The sequence below is a fragment of the Macaca thibetana genome, chromosome 9 (genome assembly GCF_024542745.1).
Source record: "Macaca thibetana thibetana isolate TM-01 chromosome 9, ASM2454274v1, whole genome shotgun sequence".
NCBI classification, from domain to species: domain Eukaryota; kingdom Metazoa; phylum Chordata; class Mammalia; order Primates; family Cercopithecidae; genus Macaca; species Macaca thibetana.
Genome location: NC_065586.1, coordinates 12445638 through 12466937, shown reverse-complemented (window position 1 = coordinate 12466937; position 21300 = coordinate 12445638). Strand labels below are relative to the sequence as shown.

General features: G+C 42.3%; 2 protein-coding genes and 1 pseudogene across 5 annotated transcripts in view; 2 read left to right on the top strand and 1 right to left on the bottom strand.

Moving 5' to 3' along the window:
* Positions 1-21300, top strand: part of UPF2 (UPF2 regulator of nonsense mediated mRNA decay) — a 727243-nt gene that overhangs the window by 92686 nt on the left and 613257 nt on the right. The window lies entirely within an intron of this gene.
* CAMK1D (calcium/calmodulin dependent protein kinase ID) overlaps positions 1-21300 on the bottom strand; it is a 491709-nt gene that overhangs the window by 297428 nt on the left and 172981 nt on the right. The window contains exon 1 of one of the 3 annotated variants that reach the window (XM_050803262.1): positions 8739-9309. The exons of the other annotated variants lie outside the window; for them this stretch is intronic. Coding sequence (XP_050659219.1) covers positions 8739-8746 — 8 coding nt within the window. The 5' untranslated portion in view covers positions 8747-9309. Of the gene's footprint in view, positions 1-8738; positions 9310-21300 lie in introns of those variants that run through there. 3 annotated transcript variants of the gene reach the window in all.
* Positions 1-21300, top strand: part of LOC126962380 (60S ribosomal protein L6-like) — a 693495-nt pseudogene that overhangs the window by 509052 nt on the left and 163143 nt on the right. The window lies entirely within an intron of this gene.

Sequence of the window (21300 nt, the reverse complement as noted above, 5' to 3'; positions counted from 1 at the left end):
TGGATGGATGGATGGATGGATGCATGGATGGATGGATGCATGGATGGATGCATGGACGGATGGACTGGATGGATGGATGGATGGATGGATGGATGGATGGATGGATGGGATGGGTGAGATGGATGGATGGATGGATGGACGGACGGACAGATGGATCATGGGTGGGTGGGTGGATGGATGGACGGACAGATGGATGATGGGTGGGTAGGTGGATGGATGGACGGATGGATGGATGGACAGACAAATAGATGATAGAGATAAACAGATGAATAAATTTATAGATGGACATACAGATAGCATTTTTGTACAATTACAGACGCGTAACCAGGGCAGGTCTCTCTGCTGAGAATCGAACGGAATGAGGAGAGAACTCCAGGCGCATGTAGAAGCCTCTACCAGGGAGACAGAGGCACAAACGTAAGGCCTTTTGGGTTGGCAAGGCTCTGGTTACAGAAGAGCAGGAGGCTGTGTGAAGAGAAAGAAAATGGGGTTCACAAGATCCCTACAGGGCTTTAGGGCCTGTGGGCCGTGGCAAAGACTTGACAATTTTCTTCTGAGAGATGTGCAAATCCACAGGTCGTAGGACACGCATTTCTTCTGTGTGACAGGTAAAAACAAACACAAAAAAGCCAACCCATACAGGCAACACAAATGTCATAATTCCAGCTAAATTAATAATGACCAGATGTCAATCAGGCTCCCGAACTTTCTCCTAGGCCCATCTGTGCCCTTCCTTATAAAATTCAGTTTCAACAAGAACCCTGCTAACTCAGTTTAGCAAGAAGCCTCCACCACCTTGGACATCTGAGCCCCCCTGAGATCTGATGAGGGTCGTCATCCTCCAAAACCCCCAAGGTGATACTTGATCACCTTGGCCTGTATTCAGCAAGAGTCCTGTTAGGTGGGTTTAGCCAGAATTCCCCTTTCCTCTGATGTTCTTCTTAGTAATCTTCCATCCACTGACCACCCCCACGCAGCTCTGCTCCTGGGCATTATAAATCTCCTGTTTTCAGAGTTGAGCCCGATCTCTCTCCCACACTGCAAGATTCCCCTGCAACGGTCCCTATCACCATCGTCCTGAATGAAGTCTTCCTTACCGTGCTTTAGCAAGTATCACTGGATCACTTTTTTCTTGAACACCCTTAAAAAGCGGACTCACGCCTGTAATCCCAACACTTTGGGAGGCCAAGGTGGGCGGATCACCTGAGGTCAGGAGTTCGAGACCAGCCTGGCCAACATGATGAAACCCCATCTCTACTAAAAATATAGAATTAGCCACGCTTGGTGGCACGTGCCTGTAATCCCAGCTACTCAGGAAACTGAAGCAGGAGAATCACTTGAACCCACGAGGCTGAGATTGCAGTGAGCCAAGATCATACCATTGCTCTCCAGCCTGGGCAAAAAGAGTAAAACTCCATCTTAAAAAACAAAAAAGTGGACTTGATAGTGATTTAGTCAAAGTTCCTCACTAAGCTACGAAAAGGCCTGTTGTTCTTGTCTCGATTCTCCCATGAGGCTGCCTACACTCTTCCTTTTTTTTTTTTTTTGCCTCAGTTTTGCCACCTGCAAAATGGACATGAGTTCCACTGCCCTCCCGCCCACCACTTTAGATGAAAGCTGCCAGGGAGAGCTCCTGACCTGCCCTGAGACCCTCCCAGTGGGGAAAGCCTTAACCACGCACGGTCTGCATGTTTGCTTTCTGCACAGCGCTGGCTGCAGGGAGAATACTAATGTTCTTCTTCATCGAATCACTAGTCTGCTGGACACCCAGCAACTGGCCTGCACCCTGCACCTCCTCGGGCCCTTCCTGGAACTGGCCCTCCATCCTCATCATGGCAAGCCAATGCATATGTCAGCAAAACGTTCTGGAAATGTATCTAAACCACACGCACAGAAATGTAATACTAACGTGATTTAACACTGTCCCACGTGTCATACACTTCAACGCTTCTGAAAAGTCTTAAACCTAAAAACCGGATACACAGATCGTTTCCACCGTTCAATCACATACATCTCACAAGCAGCAGCAAAATGATCTCCCTTTCTCCACTCACTGTTCCCTTACCTTCACCTGCAGGAACAAATCACCACGTCTCACCTCTTATAAACGCGAGGGTCACAGAGCTAAAGAGATCACCTGTCAGCCTCCAGGATGCTTCAGTCCTGGCATCTTTCCTGAGGGTAAATGTCACAGGCAATGATACAGACCATGTTTCTTTACTGGATTTTAAAACAAAAATACCAAGTCCAGCATAATCTCAACTAAGCGGGTCTACTTTCCCTGTGTGTTCCCAGCTAGTGGCTGACAGCGCCTTCCCCTTTCCACGGGCCTCACAGTGCACGGAACAGAAAAGATCAGAGAGTACATTTTAAAAAGGAAAAGATGGAACACAAGTCATGCCACTGTCCTTTGGCCGAGCATTTGATACGGCCTCCAAGCAGGTGATATTTAGTCAGTCAGTTCCAATGCCTTGGCCATGCTTAATTACACAGAAAGATAATCTGGGTTTCTTGAAGAATTCAGGTTGATTACATTTCTAAATTAAAAAAAAATACAACGAAAACGTTGGAACATTTTAGGGGAAAAGAATTAGAAGGCATACATAGGTTAATCTTCTTAAGCAAGATGCAAAACTCAAAAGTCTCAGGGGAAAGGGGAAAATATTCAACTCCTGTTAGTAAAATATTAATAAAGAGATGATAGCCCTGTTACGTCAAGGGCTTCCCACTAACACAGCCATGTGCACAACTCCAGGGGCACTCACTGTGCACAGAAATCATGCCCAGCAGACATGGTCTGGGTGGGCCTGCAGATGCGGGGAAGGATACAGACATACAATTCACAGAACGGCCAACACGCATATTAACTGATGCTCAAAGCTCACTAGCAGTCGCCAAAATGCTGAACAAAACCTCGGCAAGGCAAATTTCTTCTCAGCAGGTTGGGAAAAGGTAAAGTGATGTGGGAGAGCTGCTAAGTATAAACTGCTACAACATTTTGGGAAACTAATCTGGCTATGCCTGTTACATTACATTTTAAGAACTCTTCTATACAAATAAAAGCATTAAGCTGGGCGCGGTGGCTCACACCTGTAATCCTAGCACTTTGGGAGGTCAAGGCAGGCGAATTGCTTGAGGTCAGGAGTTCAAGACCAGCCTGGCCAACATGGCAAAACCCTGTCTCTACTAAAAATACAAAAACTAGCCAGGCATGGTGGTACCCATGTGTAATCCCAGCTGTTTGGGAGGTTGAGGCAGGAGAATCACTTGATCCCGGGAGGTGGAGGTTGCAGTGAGCTGAGATCACACCACTGCACTCCAGCCTGGGCAACAGAGCAAGACTCTGTCTCAAAAAATAAAAAAAGAAAAGAAAAAAAAAAGAAATAAAAGCATTATATAATGGTATATGTATAAAGAAAGATGTTTATTGCAACTCTATAAGAAGTGAAAAACAGGTCGGGCATGGTGGCTCACACCTGTAGTCCCAGCATTTTGGGTGACTAAGGCAGACAAATCACGAGGTCAGGAGTTCGAGACCAGTCTGACCAACATGGTGAAACCCTGTCTCTACTGAAAATACAAAAATTAACCAGGCGTGGTGGCGCATGCCTGTAATCCCAGCTACTCTGGAGGCTGAGGCAGGAGAATCTCTTGAACCTGGGAGGTGGAGGTTACAATGTGCCGAGATGGCACCACTGCACTCCAGCCTGGCAACAAAGTGAGACTCCGTCTCAAAAAAAAAAAAAAAAAAAAAAAAAAAAAAAAAAAAAAAAAAAAAATCAAGAAGTGAAAAACAATGAAAACAACAGAGATTCCTAGTAAGAGTTTAATGGTACATCTGTACTATGGAATATTACATGGCTAGCTAAGACAGTCCCTCATTCAGCAGAATACTCTGTAGCAGTTTAACTAACTGATGAGATCTACATGCATTAACAGAAATAAACCTGGAAAACATAATTTATATCAATCTATAGAATACACACAAACCAACACTAACCACTACACTGTTTGGGTATATAATACATACACAGGTAATGAAAGTACAAACACAATCAGGATACACCACCCGCTTAAAGTAAAGGTTGCTTCTGGAGAGAAAAGAGGGGTTACAATGGTTTGAAGGTCAGGCGCAGTGGCTCATGCCTGTAATCCCAGCACTGTGGGAGGCCAAGGTAGGTGGATCACCTGAGCTCAGGAGATCAAGGCCGGTCTGGTCAACATGGTAAAACCCCATCTCTACTAAAAATACAAAAATTATCTGGGTGTGGTTGTGTGCACCTGTAATCCCAGCTACTCTGGAGGCTAAGGTAGGAGAATGGCTTGAACTCAGGAGGTGGAGGTTGCAGTGAGCCAAGATCACGCCACTGCACTCCAGTCTAAGAGACAGAGACTCCATCTCAAAAAAACAAAAATTAAAATAAACAAAAAAGACATGAAATACGGCTGGATGCATAACTTTTTTTTTTTTTTTTCCAGAAATCTGAAGCAAAGATGGCAAAATGTTAATTAACATTTGCTCAATCTGGGTGGTGGGTACATGGTAATCTGTTCACTGATTTTTCTACACTTTTTGGTAAATCTGGAATCTTTCATGATTTTCAAAAAATTAACCAAAGGCATAAAACATAATAGTGCCTTCAGGAAACTGCAGAGTTGGGAGGACACACATGGAAGGAGACCGTAGGTCCCAGCTCCCTGTGGAAAGTCCAGGTTTATGTATAGCATCCCAGCACAGCAGTTAACAGCCACACTGTGAAGCCCAGGGCAAGGTACTTATCCCCTCTGAGCCTGTGTCCTCACCTGTGAAATGCAGATGGTACCACCACAACTCCATGGGGTTATGAAGAGATTCAGTGAGAAGATGAAAAATCTACCCTCGCTACTTAGCGCGGTGAGTAAACAGTAACTGCATGGATGAGGCAACAGACCCTACCACGGAACTATTCACAAAACATTACAAGAACTCAGAGGCAAGAGAACTCAACTTTGCAGGCCAAAATTAAGCACCAAACCTTCACAAAGTAGCCACATTTGAGTCATCTTTCAGGAGCGGGAATTTTCCAGAGTAAACCTGTCCATGTTTGCAGAGTACAGGACCAACACTGTGTTAGAACCTAACTAAGGAGGCCCAGGGGTACTAAGAACGGCTTCTGGATGCTGGCCAGGCAGTTTTAATAACTTTACTTCACTCCTGGCCCCATTATTTCTTGGAGCTGATTTCATGGAGGACTTATTGGCCATTCTCATGAGGAGGAATCACCACTTAATGGGGTAGAGTTAACCACTAATGGCGATGGAAGAAGGGAATAAAGTCCCTGCTCTTATACACTTAGGGGAGGAAAAAAAAAGACCCAGAAAACACCGAACAAATAAAAACAAGTCGCTTCAGAACCGAGAGTGAAATCTGGTAGTATCCTAAGAGGTTGGAGCCAGAGCTGGTGTTAGCAGACAGAGCTGGGAGAGACGGGGCCTGGCCTGGCTGTGCACAGATGTGCAAAGGGCCCTGTGGTGGGTGGGTAACTGAGAGCAGGCAGAGTCCCCACAGGAAAGGCAAGCAGGTGCACGCGATGGGCTGTAGCAGCGACTGTGCCTCACTTCCTGTGTCTCAGCTTATCTTAATGCTTTTCCAGCTAACAGGATCCTGATGTCACCAGGGCAACAATGTGGCCAGTGGCTAGCTGCTCACCAAACCGGTTTCCTTCTCTTCCCAGGCACAGAGCTAGACTCTAGTTCCCAACCTTGCAGTTATCTGTGGTCACATGACTGGGCTCTGCCAATGGAGCCTAAATGAATGACATCGGCACTTCTAGGCTGGCCCACAAACACCTCTCACACATGACTCACCACTCTAGTTCACCACCTGCCTGCTAAACGCAGAGGACTCCAAGGTCCTGGAGGAGGACAGTGCACAAGATACAAGGAGCTTAGGTCTCAGTCCCCATGCGGAAGAACTACTGCCAACCAGGAAAATCCGCACTGATCCCTGACAAGAGAAAAATAATGGCTTATTTTGTTAAGCCATTAAAATGTGGAGGTTTGGCCAGGCGCGGTGGCTCATGTCTATAATCTCAGCACTTTGGGAGGCCGAGGTGGGCGGATCACCCAAGGTCAGGAGTTCGAGACCAGTCTGGCCAATATGGTGAAAGCCTGTCTCTACTAAAAATACAAAACTTAGCCGGGCGTGGTGGCACATGCCTGTATTCCAGCTACTCGGGAGGCTGAGACAGGAGAATTGCTTAAACCCGGGATGTAGAGGCAGCAGTGAGCCAAGATCTTGCCACTGCACTCCAGCCTAGGTGACAGAGCAAGACTCCACCTAAAAAAAATAAAAATTAGCTGGACATGGTGGTGGGCGCCTATAATCCCAGCTGGGGAAGCTGAGGCAGGAGAATCACTTGAACCTGGGAGGCAGTTGCAGTGAGCTGAGATCGCGCCACTGCACTCCAACCTGGGTGACAAAGTGAGACTCCGTGATTGGTTAATAGATAGATAAATAGATAGATAGATAGATAGATAGATAGATAGATAGATAGATAGATGGATGGATGGATGGATGGATGGATGGATGTGGAGGTTGGTTTGTTACAAGAGCTAACATTGGCCTATTGCACCAAATTACAGAAGTACAATCCCCAAAATTCCCTTCCAGCTGGAGGCAGCCAGTGGGACTCCAGCCAAGCCACCCCGTGAGGCTTGCAGAAGAACTCCTGCAAAGGGGTTGATTCAGCTATCTGGCAGATTCTTTTGTCCCTTGCCCAGGAGATGTCCTGGAATAAGAATGTGATGGCTGGATCTCCAGCAGTCAGCTTGTGACCCTGAGGATGAAGTTTCTAACGGTGACGGACCAGAAATAAACAGAAAGAACCTAGGGTTTCTTGTATCTTTACAGAGCCACCATACTAGCCTTGCAGACCCGATTTTTAAAATTATTTTACATGAAATAATAAACCCATAATCTATTTATGCCATGTCAGAACACTAACTGCTCCTCCCAAGTTTTCTGTTACTATCAGCCAATTTTGCCTCTTTAAAAATAAAGTGGCCACAAAGATGACCCGGTTAGACCGGAGGGGCTGTGTCATTTGAAGAGTAGTGGGAGGTGGGTGGCTCATGATAACACAAAGTCATTATCATAATGGCACTAAAGACTCAAAAAGCACAAAAACTTGGTATCTAACACTTTCCATGAAGCAGAAAACAGTACAGACTGGAAAGTAAACAGATCACAAGTTTATGGCAGGAAAAAGGGTAAACTCATGATCGGGTCAGTCTGCGAAGGAGGACGGCAGCACATTATGGAATGATAACCAGGAGATGGTACTTGGAGTGATGTACGAGCCACCTCCTTCCATTCAGATAATCTCACAGCCAGATGAACGATGCAAGGGAAAGCTGATTCAGTGCAGAGGAACACCAACCACTGCCAATACACAAAGCGGTGCAGTTGGAACGGGCAGTCTTTCAACATGTTTTTAATGTTTAATTTTTGTGGAGACATAGTAGGTGTATATATTTACAGAGTGCATGAGACGTTTTGATACCGACACGCAATGCGTAATAATCCCATCATGGAGAATGGGGTATCCATCCCCTCAAGCAATTACCCTTTGTGTTACAAACAATGCAATTATAGTCTTTTAGTTGTTTTGAAATGTACAATTATTATTGACTGTAGTCACCCTGTTGTGCCATCAAACAGTCTTATTCATTCTTTCTATTTTTTGTACCAATTAACCAACCCCACTTCCCACCTACCCCCCTCTCCAACCTTTCCCAGTCTCTAGAAGCCATCCACCTACTCTCTACCTTCATGAGTTCGACTGTTTTGCTTTTTAGATCCCACAAATAGGTGAGAACATGCGATGTTTGTCTTTCTGTGCCTGGCTTATTTCACTTAACACAATGATCTCCAGTTCCATCCACGTTGTGGAAAATGACGGGATCGCATTCTTTTCATGGCTGAATACTACTCCACTGTGCATAGGTACCGCATTTTCGTTATCCATCCATCTGCCGACAGACATTTAAGTCACTTCCAAACCTTGGCTACTGTGAACAGTGCTGCAACTAACACAGGAATGCAAATACCTCTTTGATACACTGATTTCCAGAAAGGTCAGTCTTGAAAATAAAAAGATAAACAGGAATCTTTTGGCCAAGTGGTCAATATGAATCTGTTGAGTAAAGGAATGGAGACAAAGTCCCAAATTAAGAAAATTATAAATTGGAAATTACAGTTTCCAATTATAAATTTTTCTAATTATAAATGAAAAAAATGAGATTTTTTTCTGTTATAGCAATGATTTAATTGCTCAATAACCTACCCAGGGAGAGGGCTGTCAACTGGAAATGATGGGCTAGGCTAGCCAAAACTCTCCCCTGTGTAGTATTTCTAATAAGCCTTTATTGGGAAGAGCCGGGTAAGGGACCTGTTAGAAATTTACGACGAGAGAATTCTCTGATCCTAGATTATAAATCTTTGTAATTAGAGACAGAAAATCTCCTTCGACTTTACTGTCAATTCCCTGGCCTCATCATTTAGCAGTTATTTGCCATATCAACCACCCAGGTAAGAGGACCAGCAAAAGCAATTTTTCAGTTTGTGACCAACCCGGAGAGAACTGGATGAGAACATTATTGCTTAGAAAACAGAGAAAGGCCAGGCAATGTCAGGAGAGGGCAGTTTTCCGTCTTATTTCCTCAGTGATAATTAGTTTGCAGTTCGTATTTCTCACTGGAGCATGTAAGTTGGGTCTCGAAGGAGTGAGCACCATCCCACGCTCTTTCTGTGCAAAATGGGAGGCGTGGTTTGGATCCGTTCCACTGCGATGATTCGCTGGAGTCTCTCCTGCTCCGTGGCGGTTCACGACGGTAGACGCTGTAATCATTATGTTTATCATCAGTAACTTGGTTCCAAATAATTGGACTTTGTTCACAGACAGTTTGTTTAAGCAAATGTGATGCACATAGTAAGCTCCGGGCACTAGAACCTTCTGACGTTGGTAATTTCCATGTGTCCCTGGCAACCACTATCTCATTTCAGGACAGGGGAGAAGGGGGATGAATGCACTCTGGGAAGCCTCTTGGAGCCAGCCTTGTTGTGTGCCTAACTAGGTCCTTAATATATATTTCTGAAGACAAACAAGTTATCAGCACGTCATAATCAAACTGTGATGGACTCTCTGTGAATGCTCAAAGCAGGAATAATGATGCGAATAAAAACTTCGTGAAGGCATCTGCTGCCTGTTTTATTTTCTACAGGAGAAGCCTCACATGTAGGGTCCTTGAAGCCTGCGCTCAAATTAATAATGTCAACCTTTTTTTTCTTTTTTTTTCTTTTTTGAGGCAGAGTCCCACCTGTCTTCCAGGCTGGAGTGCAGTGGCACAATCTCAGCTCACTGCAACCTCCACCTCCCGGGGTTCAAACAATTCTCCTGCCTCAGCCTCCCGAGTAGCTGGGATTACAGGCACCTGTCACCACACCCGGCTAATTTTTGTATTTTTAGTAGAGATGGGGTTTCACCATGTTGGCCAGGCTGGTCTCGAACTCCTGACCTCAAGTGATCCTCCAACGTCAGCCTCCCAAAGTGCTGGGATTACAGGTGTGAGCCACCGCACCCGGCCTAATTGCAACTTCTGATTACCTCAGTCTCCAGTTTTAATGATGAAACAGAAAGAAAGGGGTCTAAAAAAGTAAACTGCAAAACTAGTTCTTGGCAGAAACTAGGGGAACTGCTGCCTCCCCAGACCCCGAGGCCATGGGAAGACTTTCCTGGAACCCCCGTCAATTCTCCAAGACCCCACAAAACACACAACAGGACTTCCGCGCTTCTCCATTGGTTAGACTACACAAACCAAAACTATTGACATGTCAATTACCGAGCTGTCTGTTCCCACCAAAATACCTACCATGTTGAATGGGAAGATTACCAACTGTCAGACCTGGATGACTCAGAGATCATGAAATTCAACCACCTCACTTCCCAGAAAAGGAAACTGAGGCCCACAAAGGAAGAATGGCTTGCCTAAGACCCAGTTGCTTACAACACTGAGGTAATTCAGTCCCGTGCTTTCCCCAAACAAGATATTCATGTCCATCTGAGAGTTCAGCTTGTCTAGGGCTCTCCACTCACAGTCTGAAGGGAGCAGCCCCACTGCGTTCCTGTGTTGATGCCAACAGCCTCCGGGTTCAGCGGGGGCAGCGCTGAGGAATGCGTGGCCTTGGGAGCCGGCCAGACCTTGATCCAAATCCCAACACCAGAGCTCATCAGCTGTGCAGATTTGGGAAATGACTTAACTACCCTGAATGGCAGCTTCCGCTTACACAGAGCAGGGATACTATTCCCCCCCTTAGAATCACAGTAAACACTGTGTGCTTACGTATATCACGGGCACACCATCGAGCTTCATACGGGGTGGCCAGTTGGCTTAATGTCTTTTTCATGAGTTTATAAGAGAAAATTCACATTTATTTCCATTTCCAAAACCTTACCTCCATGAAGCACATGACAAGAGATCCACATTCATCCCAGTGTCATATGGGGAAAAAAGGCTTCTTATCTATTCTTGCCCATATTTAATCATTTTCATCCTGAAAGGCTCATGGGTATCTAGCCGTGGAAAAAAAAATCATTATAATATATATTGCCTTAAGGGCTTTCTTCATGACTTTTCCCAGCACTTGTATTTTTAAATTACATTTGCTTAAAAGAGACTTTCTTGCTCAGCCAGCACGAGCAAAATTTGTGTGTGGCCACTGTACACGGAGTAACGGACTACCCAGCGTTGTGTGGTTCATCTCTATGACCTGAGAAGACAGACTCACAGACCCGCTACTAAACGCTCACGAGCACCAGCCGTCTACAGCACGTATGTCATCTAAATCAAGCAAACTCATGGTCAATAGAAATCATGCCATCCAGAAATACAGACTCATAGGGAGGGGAGCCCCTTTGTCCCAATTTGCCAGGACAATCCCAGTATAATTATTCCTAGTGCCCCTTTGCACCCAGAAAACTGTGCCAATGTGGACAAGACACTCCATGGTGATTACACATACCATTCGCACATGGCAGGTACCCACAGGTAAGACGTCCTCAGTAAAGAAGAATCCATGAACCCTGACCCCAGTGCGCCACCCTGGTTGGGAAGGCGGTCCACCCTCTCTGAGTATTTGTTCCCTCTTATGAAAAAACTGAGAATTATGCTACCTACTTTGCAGGGTGATTTTAACATCAGAGATGTGCCCTGCAGGGCGCTTGGGACATCTGTGCCTTACAAAGGCAGCTATGACGACGAGAGTGAAGATCAGAGAGCAAGCACAGGGGCTCACACCTGTAACCTCAGCACTTCGGGAGGCCAAGACGGGCGGACTGCTTGAGACCAAGAGTTCAAGACCAGCCTGGGCAACGAGGGGAGACATTATCAAGTCCAGGAGTTCAAGACCAGCCTGGGCAACAAGGTGAGACACTATCTCTACAAAAAATAAGAAAATTAGCCAGGTGTAACGGCATGCACCTGTAGTCCCAGCTACTCAGGAGGCTTAAGCAGGAGGATTGTTTGAGCCTAGGAGTTTGAGGTTGCAACGAACCATGATCATATCATTGCAGTCCAGCCTGGGTGACAGAAAGGAACCCTGTCTCCAAAAAGAAAAAAAAACAAAAAGTGAGGATTTCATCACTTTACCTGTCTAGAGCTGTTTCCTTATCTATAACACCTGACACTCACAAATCATTTTACCTTTGACATGGTGCCTCCCTACCCATGAGGGGTGTGATTGTTAAAATCAGGAGGTGGGCTTAGACCCCGTGAGTCTCTTCCAACTCTGATCGCCTATGATTCTACTATTCCAAGATTTGCTGCCTACAAATGTACCACACCTTCCAGAAAGGACAGCAGCAGTCACTGAAATCACGCTTGTCTGTACTATAGAATTCTATTGGCACCTCTTCCGCAAGCCACCTGAATTTTCTCAGATTTCCTACATGCAGAATGAATATGATTCTTACTTTAGGATGATCAATGTGAGGCACTAACCAGGCACTTCATTCTGAAAGTGACTTGTACATTTATCGCTGAGGCACTTTTCTAGCTAGCATGTGCTAATATGTGACAGTCAAGTGTTAAGATATTAACATGCTTCCTCTTATTGTATCATTGTAGTTATGTCTGTGGACTTCTGAGCCATACAACCTAGATCATTCCTTGACTAAGTAGCTATGTGACCCTGGCAAATGACTTAATTCCTCCAAGGAGGTAACATCATCTCTAAAATGTGACTAACACCACCCACCTAATAGGGTTATTGTGATGATTAAATGGGTTACTATAAGGATAATGCTGAGAACAATGCCTGGCCCTTAGTAAGAATTAGATAACTGTTATTTGACTTGTCATTGCTACTAACGGCCAAATAAAAAAGTTTTTAAAAATCAAGCGCCAAAAAATATTATGCTACTATTTGTTCTAAATAGCGGGGACATACGACACGCAGGACCAGCCGAGAGGGAGCAAGCCCACTAAACCCATGCCGCCCACTAATTACAGGTTAAATTTCTGCACAGAATACAAAAACCAACTCCTTGAGGTTCTGCAAAGGAAATAGTATCAGAGAGACTGAGAAAGAAGTCAAAAGTGGAAGAAATATCCATTGGTAAGTTTCCTGGATTAATTTTCCTCCTTTATCTCTTGACTTTGATCCAAAAGCAAGTCAAAGCCGCGTGCAGTGGCTCACGCCTATAATCTCAGCAATTTGGGAGGCCGAGACAGGCGGATCATTTGAGGTCAGGAGTTGCAGACTGGTCTGACCAACATGGTGAAACCCCGAATCTACTAAAAATACAAACAAACAAAAAAAAAAATTAGCCAGGCATGGTGGCGCACACCTGTAGTCCCAGTTACTCAGGAGGCTGTGGCAAGAGAATCGCTTGAACCTGGGAGGCAGAGCTTGCAGTGAGCCAAGATCACACCACTGCACTCCCGCCTGAGCAACAGAGCAAGACTCCCTCTCAAAATAAATTAATTAATTAATTAATTAATTAAAATAAAATAAAAAAGCAAGTCAAGTCAAGGAACTGCACCCTAGAAGAAGACACCAAAATTCCAAGAAAAATCCCCTTTTTCTGGCCAGAGGACTGAGACAAGCAGTCCCTGAAAGTGTAGAGTCAGGTGGAAGAGCCCAGGTATTTTTTTTTTTCTCTCTCTCTTACTTTCTACCTGCCCTGCTCTAAGGCCAGCCCTAGTCATGAGGTTACACTACTGCTAGGCAATATAAGCCCCTAAAATCCCAAGAAATAACCCTTCTCCCTGGTCAACGAAAGTGGGAATAAAAGGGTTCTATGGTCTAGAAAGTGTAAGGGAGATTTTATTTGTTTATTTATTTTTGAGAAATGGGGTCTTGCTACATTGCCTAGGCTGCTCTCAAACTCCTGGGCTCAGTCGATCCTCCCACCTCGGCCTTCTGAGTAGCTGGGACTAGAGGTGAGGTTCTGATTTTTTTTTTTTTTTTTTTTTTTTTTTTTTTTTTTTTTGAGATAGGGTTTTGCTCAATGATATGATCATGGCTCACTACAGCCTCAACCTTCCAGGCTCAATCAATCCTCCTGCCTCAGCCTCCCAAGTACCTGGGACGACAGGCATGCACCACCACACCTGGCTAATTTTTGTATTTTCAGTAAAGATGGGGTTTCGCCACATTGCCTAGGCTGGTCTTGAACTCCTGGGCTCAGGCAATCTGCCTACCTCAGCCTCCCAAAGTGCTGGGATTACAGGCTGGAGCCACCACACCCGGCCTCTGATTATTTTTATCTTCCTTTTCTCTTGCTTTGCTCTGAGGCCAGCCCCAGTTATGAAGAACTGCAAAATAGCAAAATCACGTATGTGGTGTGGGAGGGTAAAGCTCTCAGACATATCCATCTGCTGGGAAGAGACCTGGGAAAAAGGACCCCCGAGATCAAGGGTGTGAAAGAAATCCCAGAGAGAAGAGAGTTCAAAAAAAGAGATCCTATAAATCTGTGTATGCATCAGCACAAGTCCCAGGCTCACCCAGGAAACGCTCATGCATAAAACACACCCAAAGAAACAGGGCTTTGAGAATTAAACTACAACTTAAAGAACCACGCAAGCCCCATACTAACTCCTGAAAAGTGTGTATGTGGGGCAGATACAAACAGCGTAGCAAAGGCTTTGAAAACTAAACTGATACCATTACCACCACTCACAAAAGGCAGACAGACTTGCCCTCTGAGCCTGATTTGGTTGACTATCTGCTTTTTAAAGAAAACAAAAGGAAAAGGAAAGGAAAAAATTTTCAACTTTTTCCAGTAGATTTTAACAAGATTCAGAATCTCACAATATAATGTTTAAAATGCATAGGATATAGGGCCAGGCGCAGTGGCTCACACCTGTAATCCCAGCACTTTGGGAGGCCAAGGCGGGCAGATCACTGGAGGTCAGGAAGGAGTCTGAGACCAGCTTGGCCAACATGGTGAAACCCCATCTCTACTAAAAACACAAAAATTAGCCAGGCATGGTGGTAGGTACCTGTAATCCCAGCTACTTGGGAGGCTGAGGCAAGAGAATTGCCTGAACCAGAGAAGCGGAGGTTGCAGTGAGCAGAGGTCACGCCACTGCATTCCAGCCTGGGCAACAGAGCAAGACCCTATCTCAAAAAAAACACAAACAAACAAACAAACAAAATACACAGGATACAATCCAAAATTATTTATCATACTAAACAAACAGGAAAGACACAATCAATAGATGCCAACCCCCAGACGATTCAGATGTTGGAATTACCAGACACCACCGTAAAAGCAGCTCCCTAAGTAAGTGGGAACACTGTTGAAATGAATGAAAAGACAGACATTTTTAGAAGTAAAACTTTTGGAAAAAATTGGAATTTTAGACTTGAAATGTACAATAATTGAAATTTTTTTAAAAATTCACTAGATGGGTAAAAACAACAAAATGTAGATGACAGCAAAAAGACTCAAACTGGAAGACAGAATGATCTCGTAGAGAAAATAAAATGAACAATAGGTGAAGAGAGCTTAAAGATATCTGGGACAATATCAAAAGATCTAATATTCACGTCACTGCAGTCAAACAATGAGTGAAGAAACAGAAAGAGATTGGTACAGAAAAAAATATTTAAAGAAAGAATGGCTGAAAACTTCCTTATAGAAGTTCATCAAATCCCAAGCAAAATAAACTCAAAGAAAAGAACACCCACACAATAATGAAACTGCCAAAAATCAAAAATAAAGAAAAACAATCTTGAGACTAGCCGGAGAAAATCAACACATGACCCCTCTATAGGAAAATGCGACGCAAATGAGTCCAATTTCTCATCATGAATGATGGAAGCCAGAAGACAATGGAAAAAAAATCCTTAAAGATTTTAAATTCTATCCAATGAAAGTCTATATCCAATAAAATACCATTTGGAAATAAAGGGGTAATAAAGACATTCTCAGTGAAGGAAAAAAGAGGGAGAAAAAGACTTTATCAGCAGAAAATGTTCTCTAAAATAAATGCTAAAGGAAATCCTTCAGGTTGAAGGAAAATGATGGGAAAAGAAAACTTGGAACTTTAAGAATAAAGAGAGAGCTAAAGAAATGATAAATATCTGGATAAATATGACAGATAATTTGTCTCTGCTTAACTTCTTTATAATTAGAATGACTGTTGAAAGCAAAAATTAAAATGATGCTTTATGTATGTAGATGTAATAAATATAAAAACTATGAAGAGGAGACAGTAAACAAGTCTATTTGGTTATAGGACTTTTAGATTTTCTTCAAGTGATAAAATGCTATCTTAATTTCAGATTTTCTTCAAGTGATAAAATACTGTCTTAAAGGCTGTGAAGTGGTAGGCATTATATAAATCCCTAAAAAACACACACACAAACACAAAAAAAGAAAGAGTCAGTAGACAGAGTCAGAGAAAAAGTTTAAATTGAATATTAAATATATCATATAACACAAAAGAAGGCAGCAAAAGGGTGAAGAGAGAAAAAAAAAACCAGAAGAGATCAACACAAAGCAACTAATAAAATAGTAGGCCCACTATTTACTCTAATAATTAGAGTAAATGTAAATGGTTCAAATATATCAGTAAAAGCATACAGATTATTAGACTGGATTTCAAAAAGCTACAGTCCAAATATGTGCTATCTATAAGAAACACCTATAAATATAATGATATATATAAGGTCAGTTAAAAGGATGGGAGAAGAAGTATCATGCATACTAACCAAAGAAAAATGAATATTGGCCGGGCGCGGTGGCTCAAGCCTGTAATCCCAGCACTTTGGGAGGCCGAATCGGGCGGATCACGAGGTCAGGAAATCGAGACCATGCTGGCTAACATGGTGAAACCTCGTCTCTACTAAAAAAAAATACAAAAAAACTAGCCGGGCGAGGTGGCGGGCGCCTGTAGTCCCAGTTACTCGGGAGGCTGAGGCAGGAGAATGACGCAAACCCGGGAGGCGGAGCTTGCAGTGAGCCGAGATTGCGCCACTGCACTCCAGCCTGGGCGACAGAGCCAGACTCCGTCTCAAAAACAAACAAACAAAAAAAGAATATGAATAGACAAAGTAAACTTCAGAACAAGGACATCCATGAAAAAGAGGGCTGTCATATAATGATAAAAGAATAAATTCACCACAAAGAAGTAACAATATTAAATGTGTACCTATCTAAAAACAGGGCTTCAAAATATATGAGGCAATAACTGAAAGAAAAATAGGACACATCCAACATTATACTTGGATGGTTATTTCAGCACCCCTTTCTCGGTAACAAATAGAATAAGCAGACAGAAAATTGGCAGGGATGCAGAAGTCCTGAATGATACTATGCTTTTACCTAATTTACACTCTACTCACTAATGGCAAAACACAAAGTCTTTTTAAGTACACATGGAACATTCAACAAGATATACTACATATATAAATCAAACTTTATCATAAAACAAACTTTAAATTAAAAAAAATAAAATCACAAAGTTATCTGACTGTAATTTACTTAAACCAGAAATCAGTATCAGATTATGTAGAATATTCTCAAATATTTGGAAAGCAAACAACTCACTTCTAAATCGTCCATAAGTCAAAGACAGGCAAGTTAGAAAACATCTTGAATTAACTGAAGTAAAAATACAACATACCAAAAATTTTTGGAATGTAGCTTGGAGAGAAATGTATGACATTAAATGCTTATATTAGAAATAAGAACTAAAATCAAACATATAACATTTCACTTCAAGAAACTAGAAAAATAAGAGCAAATTAAACCTAAATTTGGCAGAAGGAAAGAACATATAAGGATAAGAGCAGGAATCAATGAAATTGAAAACAGAAAAACCATAGAGCAAATCAATCATACCAAAAGCTGTCTCTTTAAAAAGATATATAAAACTGATAAACCTCTAGCCAAGCTGATTTTAAAAAGAGAACACAAATTACCAATTTTAAGAATGAATGAAGAGATATCACTACAGACCCTATAGACATTAAAGGGCTGATAAAAGAACATTATGAACAACCCTAAGCCCCGGTATGTGACAACTCAGATCAGATGTGAACAAGTATTTTTATAATGGGCAAACAGCAAATATTTAAAATTTGTTGGTCACATGGTCTCTCATAACTATTCCAGTCTGCCATTATAGTGCAAAGATAGCCATGGACAATAAGCAAATGAACAGGCATGGCTGTGTTCCAATAAAACTTTATTCACAAAAAGAGGTGGCTGGCCTGTGGGCTTCAGTCTGCTAATGCTTAGCTTTGTGTAACTTAGATGAAAAAGACCAGTTTTTTAATAGATCAAAACTACCACTCAGGAAAAAACAGGTAATCTGGATATACTACTGTATCTAGGAAAGAAATGGAGTCTGTAAAGTACTTCCAAAAAAGAAAACTGAAGGTTCAAGTAATTTCACTGATGAATTGCACCAAGAATTTAAGTAAAAAATACTACCAATTTTACACCATTTCTTCTAGAAAACAGAAGAGAAGGAAATACTTTGCAACTCATTTGTAAGTCAAGGATTTCTTTGATATCAAAATCAGACAAAGATATTAAAAGTTATACACTGTTGGTAGGAATATAAAATAGTACCAATATTCCCCAAAAGCACAGACACAAAACTTCTTAACTGTTACCAAACGGGATCCAGCAATAGAAAAAAAAAAAAAAAAAAAAAACCCACAACGATGTGATATGCATCTCAAGAATACAAAGCGGGTTCAACATTCAAAAATCAACTGATATCATCTGCCATTTTAACAGACTAAGAAAAACCATAGGACATCTCAACAGATGCATAAGAAGTATTCCATAATATTCAATATCCACGTAAGACTTAAAACAATTTCAGCAAACTAGAAATAGAAAGCAAACTTCCTTAACTTGATAAAGAGGATCTACAAAATTCCTACAGCTAACATCATACTTTAGGGTAAAAGCCTGAATGGTTTCTGTTCAGGTCAGGAATAAGGTAAAGAAGGATGCCTGCTCTCTCATCAGTCCTATGTCCTATTCAACGTTACAATCAAAAGTCCTAGCGAGGACAAGAAAGCAAGGCATACAGATTGAAAAGGACAAAATATAACTATGTCTCTATTGGCAGATAACATGCTTTTATGTTTTTAAAAATCTCAAAGAATTGACCTAAAAAAAGCATCTAGAACTATTAAGTGAGTTTAGCAAGGTCACAGGATACACGTAAAAACCAACTATGTTTCTATATACTAGCAATGAACAACTGGAAATAAAAATTTAAAAAATAATACTATTCACGACAGCTGCAAAAATAAAATGCTCGGGTGTTAACATTACTCTAATGAAGTACATACAGTATAATATGCTGAAAACTATAAAACACTGATTAAAGAAATCAAAGAAAACAAAAATAAATGGATAGATCATGTCTATGAACTGGAAGGTCAATACTACAAAGACACTAAGTTTTCCAAAGTTGATGTACAGATTCAAGGCAATCCCAATCCAAATCTCAGCAAGTTTGCTGTAGAAGTTGACAAGATAGTCCTAACATTTATATAGAAAGGCAATGTCTACAAAGAACTCTCAAAATTCAACAAGAAAAACAACGTGGCTTTTAAACATGGGTAAATGATTTGAACAAACACTCCGTTAAAGATACACAGATGGCAAACAGGCAGATGAAAAGATGCTCAAACTCATTAGTTACTAGGGAATGGAAAATTCAAACCATAGTGAGATATTACCACATGTCTATTAATTTGACTAGAATGTTTTCAAAACTGACAATAACAAGAGCTAACAAGAACATAGAGCAAGAGCATCATGATACACTGCTGGTGCAAATATAAAATGGCATAGATGCTTTGGAAAACAGTTTAGCAATTTCTGATAAGGTTCAATAAATACATATGACCCAGCAATCCCACTCCTAGCTATGTATTTATGCAAGATAAATGAAAATACATGTTCACATAGAAACCTATATGCAAATGCTTATAAGAGCTATATTCGTAATCATTAAAACTGGAGGCCGGGCGCGGAGGCTCACACCTGTAATCCCAGCACTTTGGGAGGCCGAGGTGCATAGATCACGAGGTCAGGGATTCAAGACCAGCCTGGCCAGGATGGTGAAACCCCATCTCTACTAAAAATACCAAAATCAGCCAGGCGTGGTGCTGCACGTCTGTAACCCCAGCTACTCAGGAGGCTGAGGCAGAGAATTGCTTGTACCTGGGAGGCGTTGGTTGCAGTGAGCCAAGATCATGCCACTGCACTCCAGACCGGGCGACAGAGCGAGATTCTGTCTCAAAAAGCAAAACAAAAAAAAAACACCTGGAAACCACCCCAAAGTCCTTCAACTGGCAAATGGTGAGACAAACCCTTGGCCATGATACGATGGCTTACCACTCAGCAACGAAAAGGAACAAAATGTTGATACATGCAACAACATGGATGAATTGCCAATGAAATATGCTAAAAGAAACTGTATACTGTAAGAGTATTACATTCTAGAAAAGGAAAACCACAGGCAAAGAGAACTATAGAGAAAGGCTGCCAAAGCTTAGGGCTGGACAGAGAGTTGGACTGCAAAGGAGTAACACAGGGGAATCTGGAGAAGTTCTGGGAATGTTCTCTTGATTGTGGTGATGAAAACATGATTCCATGCCTGTGTCACAATTCAGACTGCACGCCATAAGAGTCATTTTTACTGTGTATATATTTAAAAACTTTTTTAAAAAAGAAAGGCTAGGCCAGCTGTGGTGGCTCATGCTATAATCCCAGTACTTTGGGAGGCCGAGAAGGGTGGATCACCTGAGGTCAGGAGTTTGAGACCAGCCTGGCCAACATGGTGAAACCCCATCTCTACTAAAAATACAAAAAAAAAAAAAAAATAGCCAGGTGTGGTGGTGTACACCTGTAGTCCCAGCTAGTCAGGAGGCTGAGGCAGGAGAATCACTTGAACCCGCGAGGTGGAGGTTGCAGTGAGCCGAGATCGTGCCACTGAGCTCCAGCCTGGGCAACAGAGTGAGACTTGGTCTCAAAAATAAACTAAAACACAATAAAATAAAATAAAGGCTATAAACATACACCAGTAAATACATGGCACTAGCTATGTACCACACGTTGTATTAGACACTTCTTATTCAGTGGGGAAAGCGAATAAGATCATTTCTTCTCTCAAGTTGCAAGACAGCTTTGACTGAAGCCTATGCTAGCTTGGTACCCTGTAAAACCTACACCAGGGAACCCACGGAACTAAGCTGTCACTAAAACGTAATTATTAATAATACAGACTTTGAGGCAAGGACAACCTGCGAGCTGAAATCCTGCCTGCTCCACATACTTCTTGACTTTAGGCCTTATCTGTAAAGAGGAAATAATGCTTTTTTACAGATAAAAATGTCATTTTGGGAATTGAATTCACTAGAGTGAGCCCACAGGGCAGTGTGTAGCATTTAGGCTAGAACTGAAGGGACATTATCCTTTTCATCATTGTGGTGGTGAGTGCTTTGCGGTACCTTAGAAATTTTTATTTACTTGATGCACACCCTTCCAAACGTGGCCCAAAGGAGACCTGAATTGCTACCAAATTTGCATAATAATAAGTAGTATGATATTATAAGCAATATATGTGTGTGCAGGGTTAGCCGTGTGCTAGCAATCTATAATGTGTTCCATCACCCTCTTGCCTCATAGTGGAAGCAGCGAGATAAAACAGCTGGTTGCTATGAGCATTCACATTAATGAAATCTCACCACTGCCACGCTGCACTCCAATTGAAAAG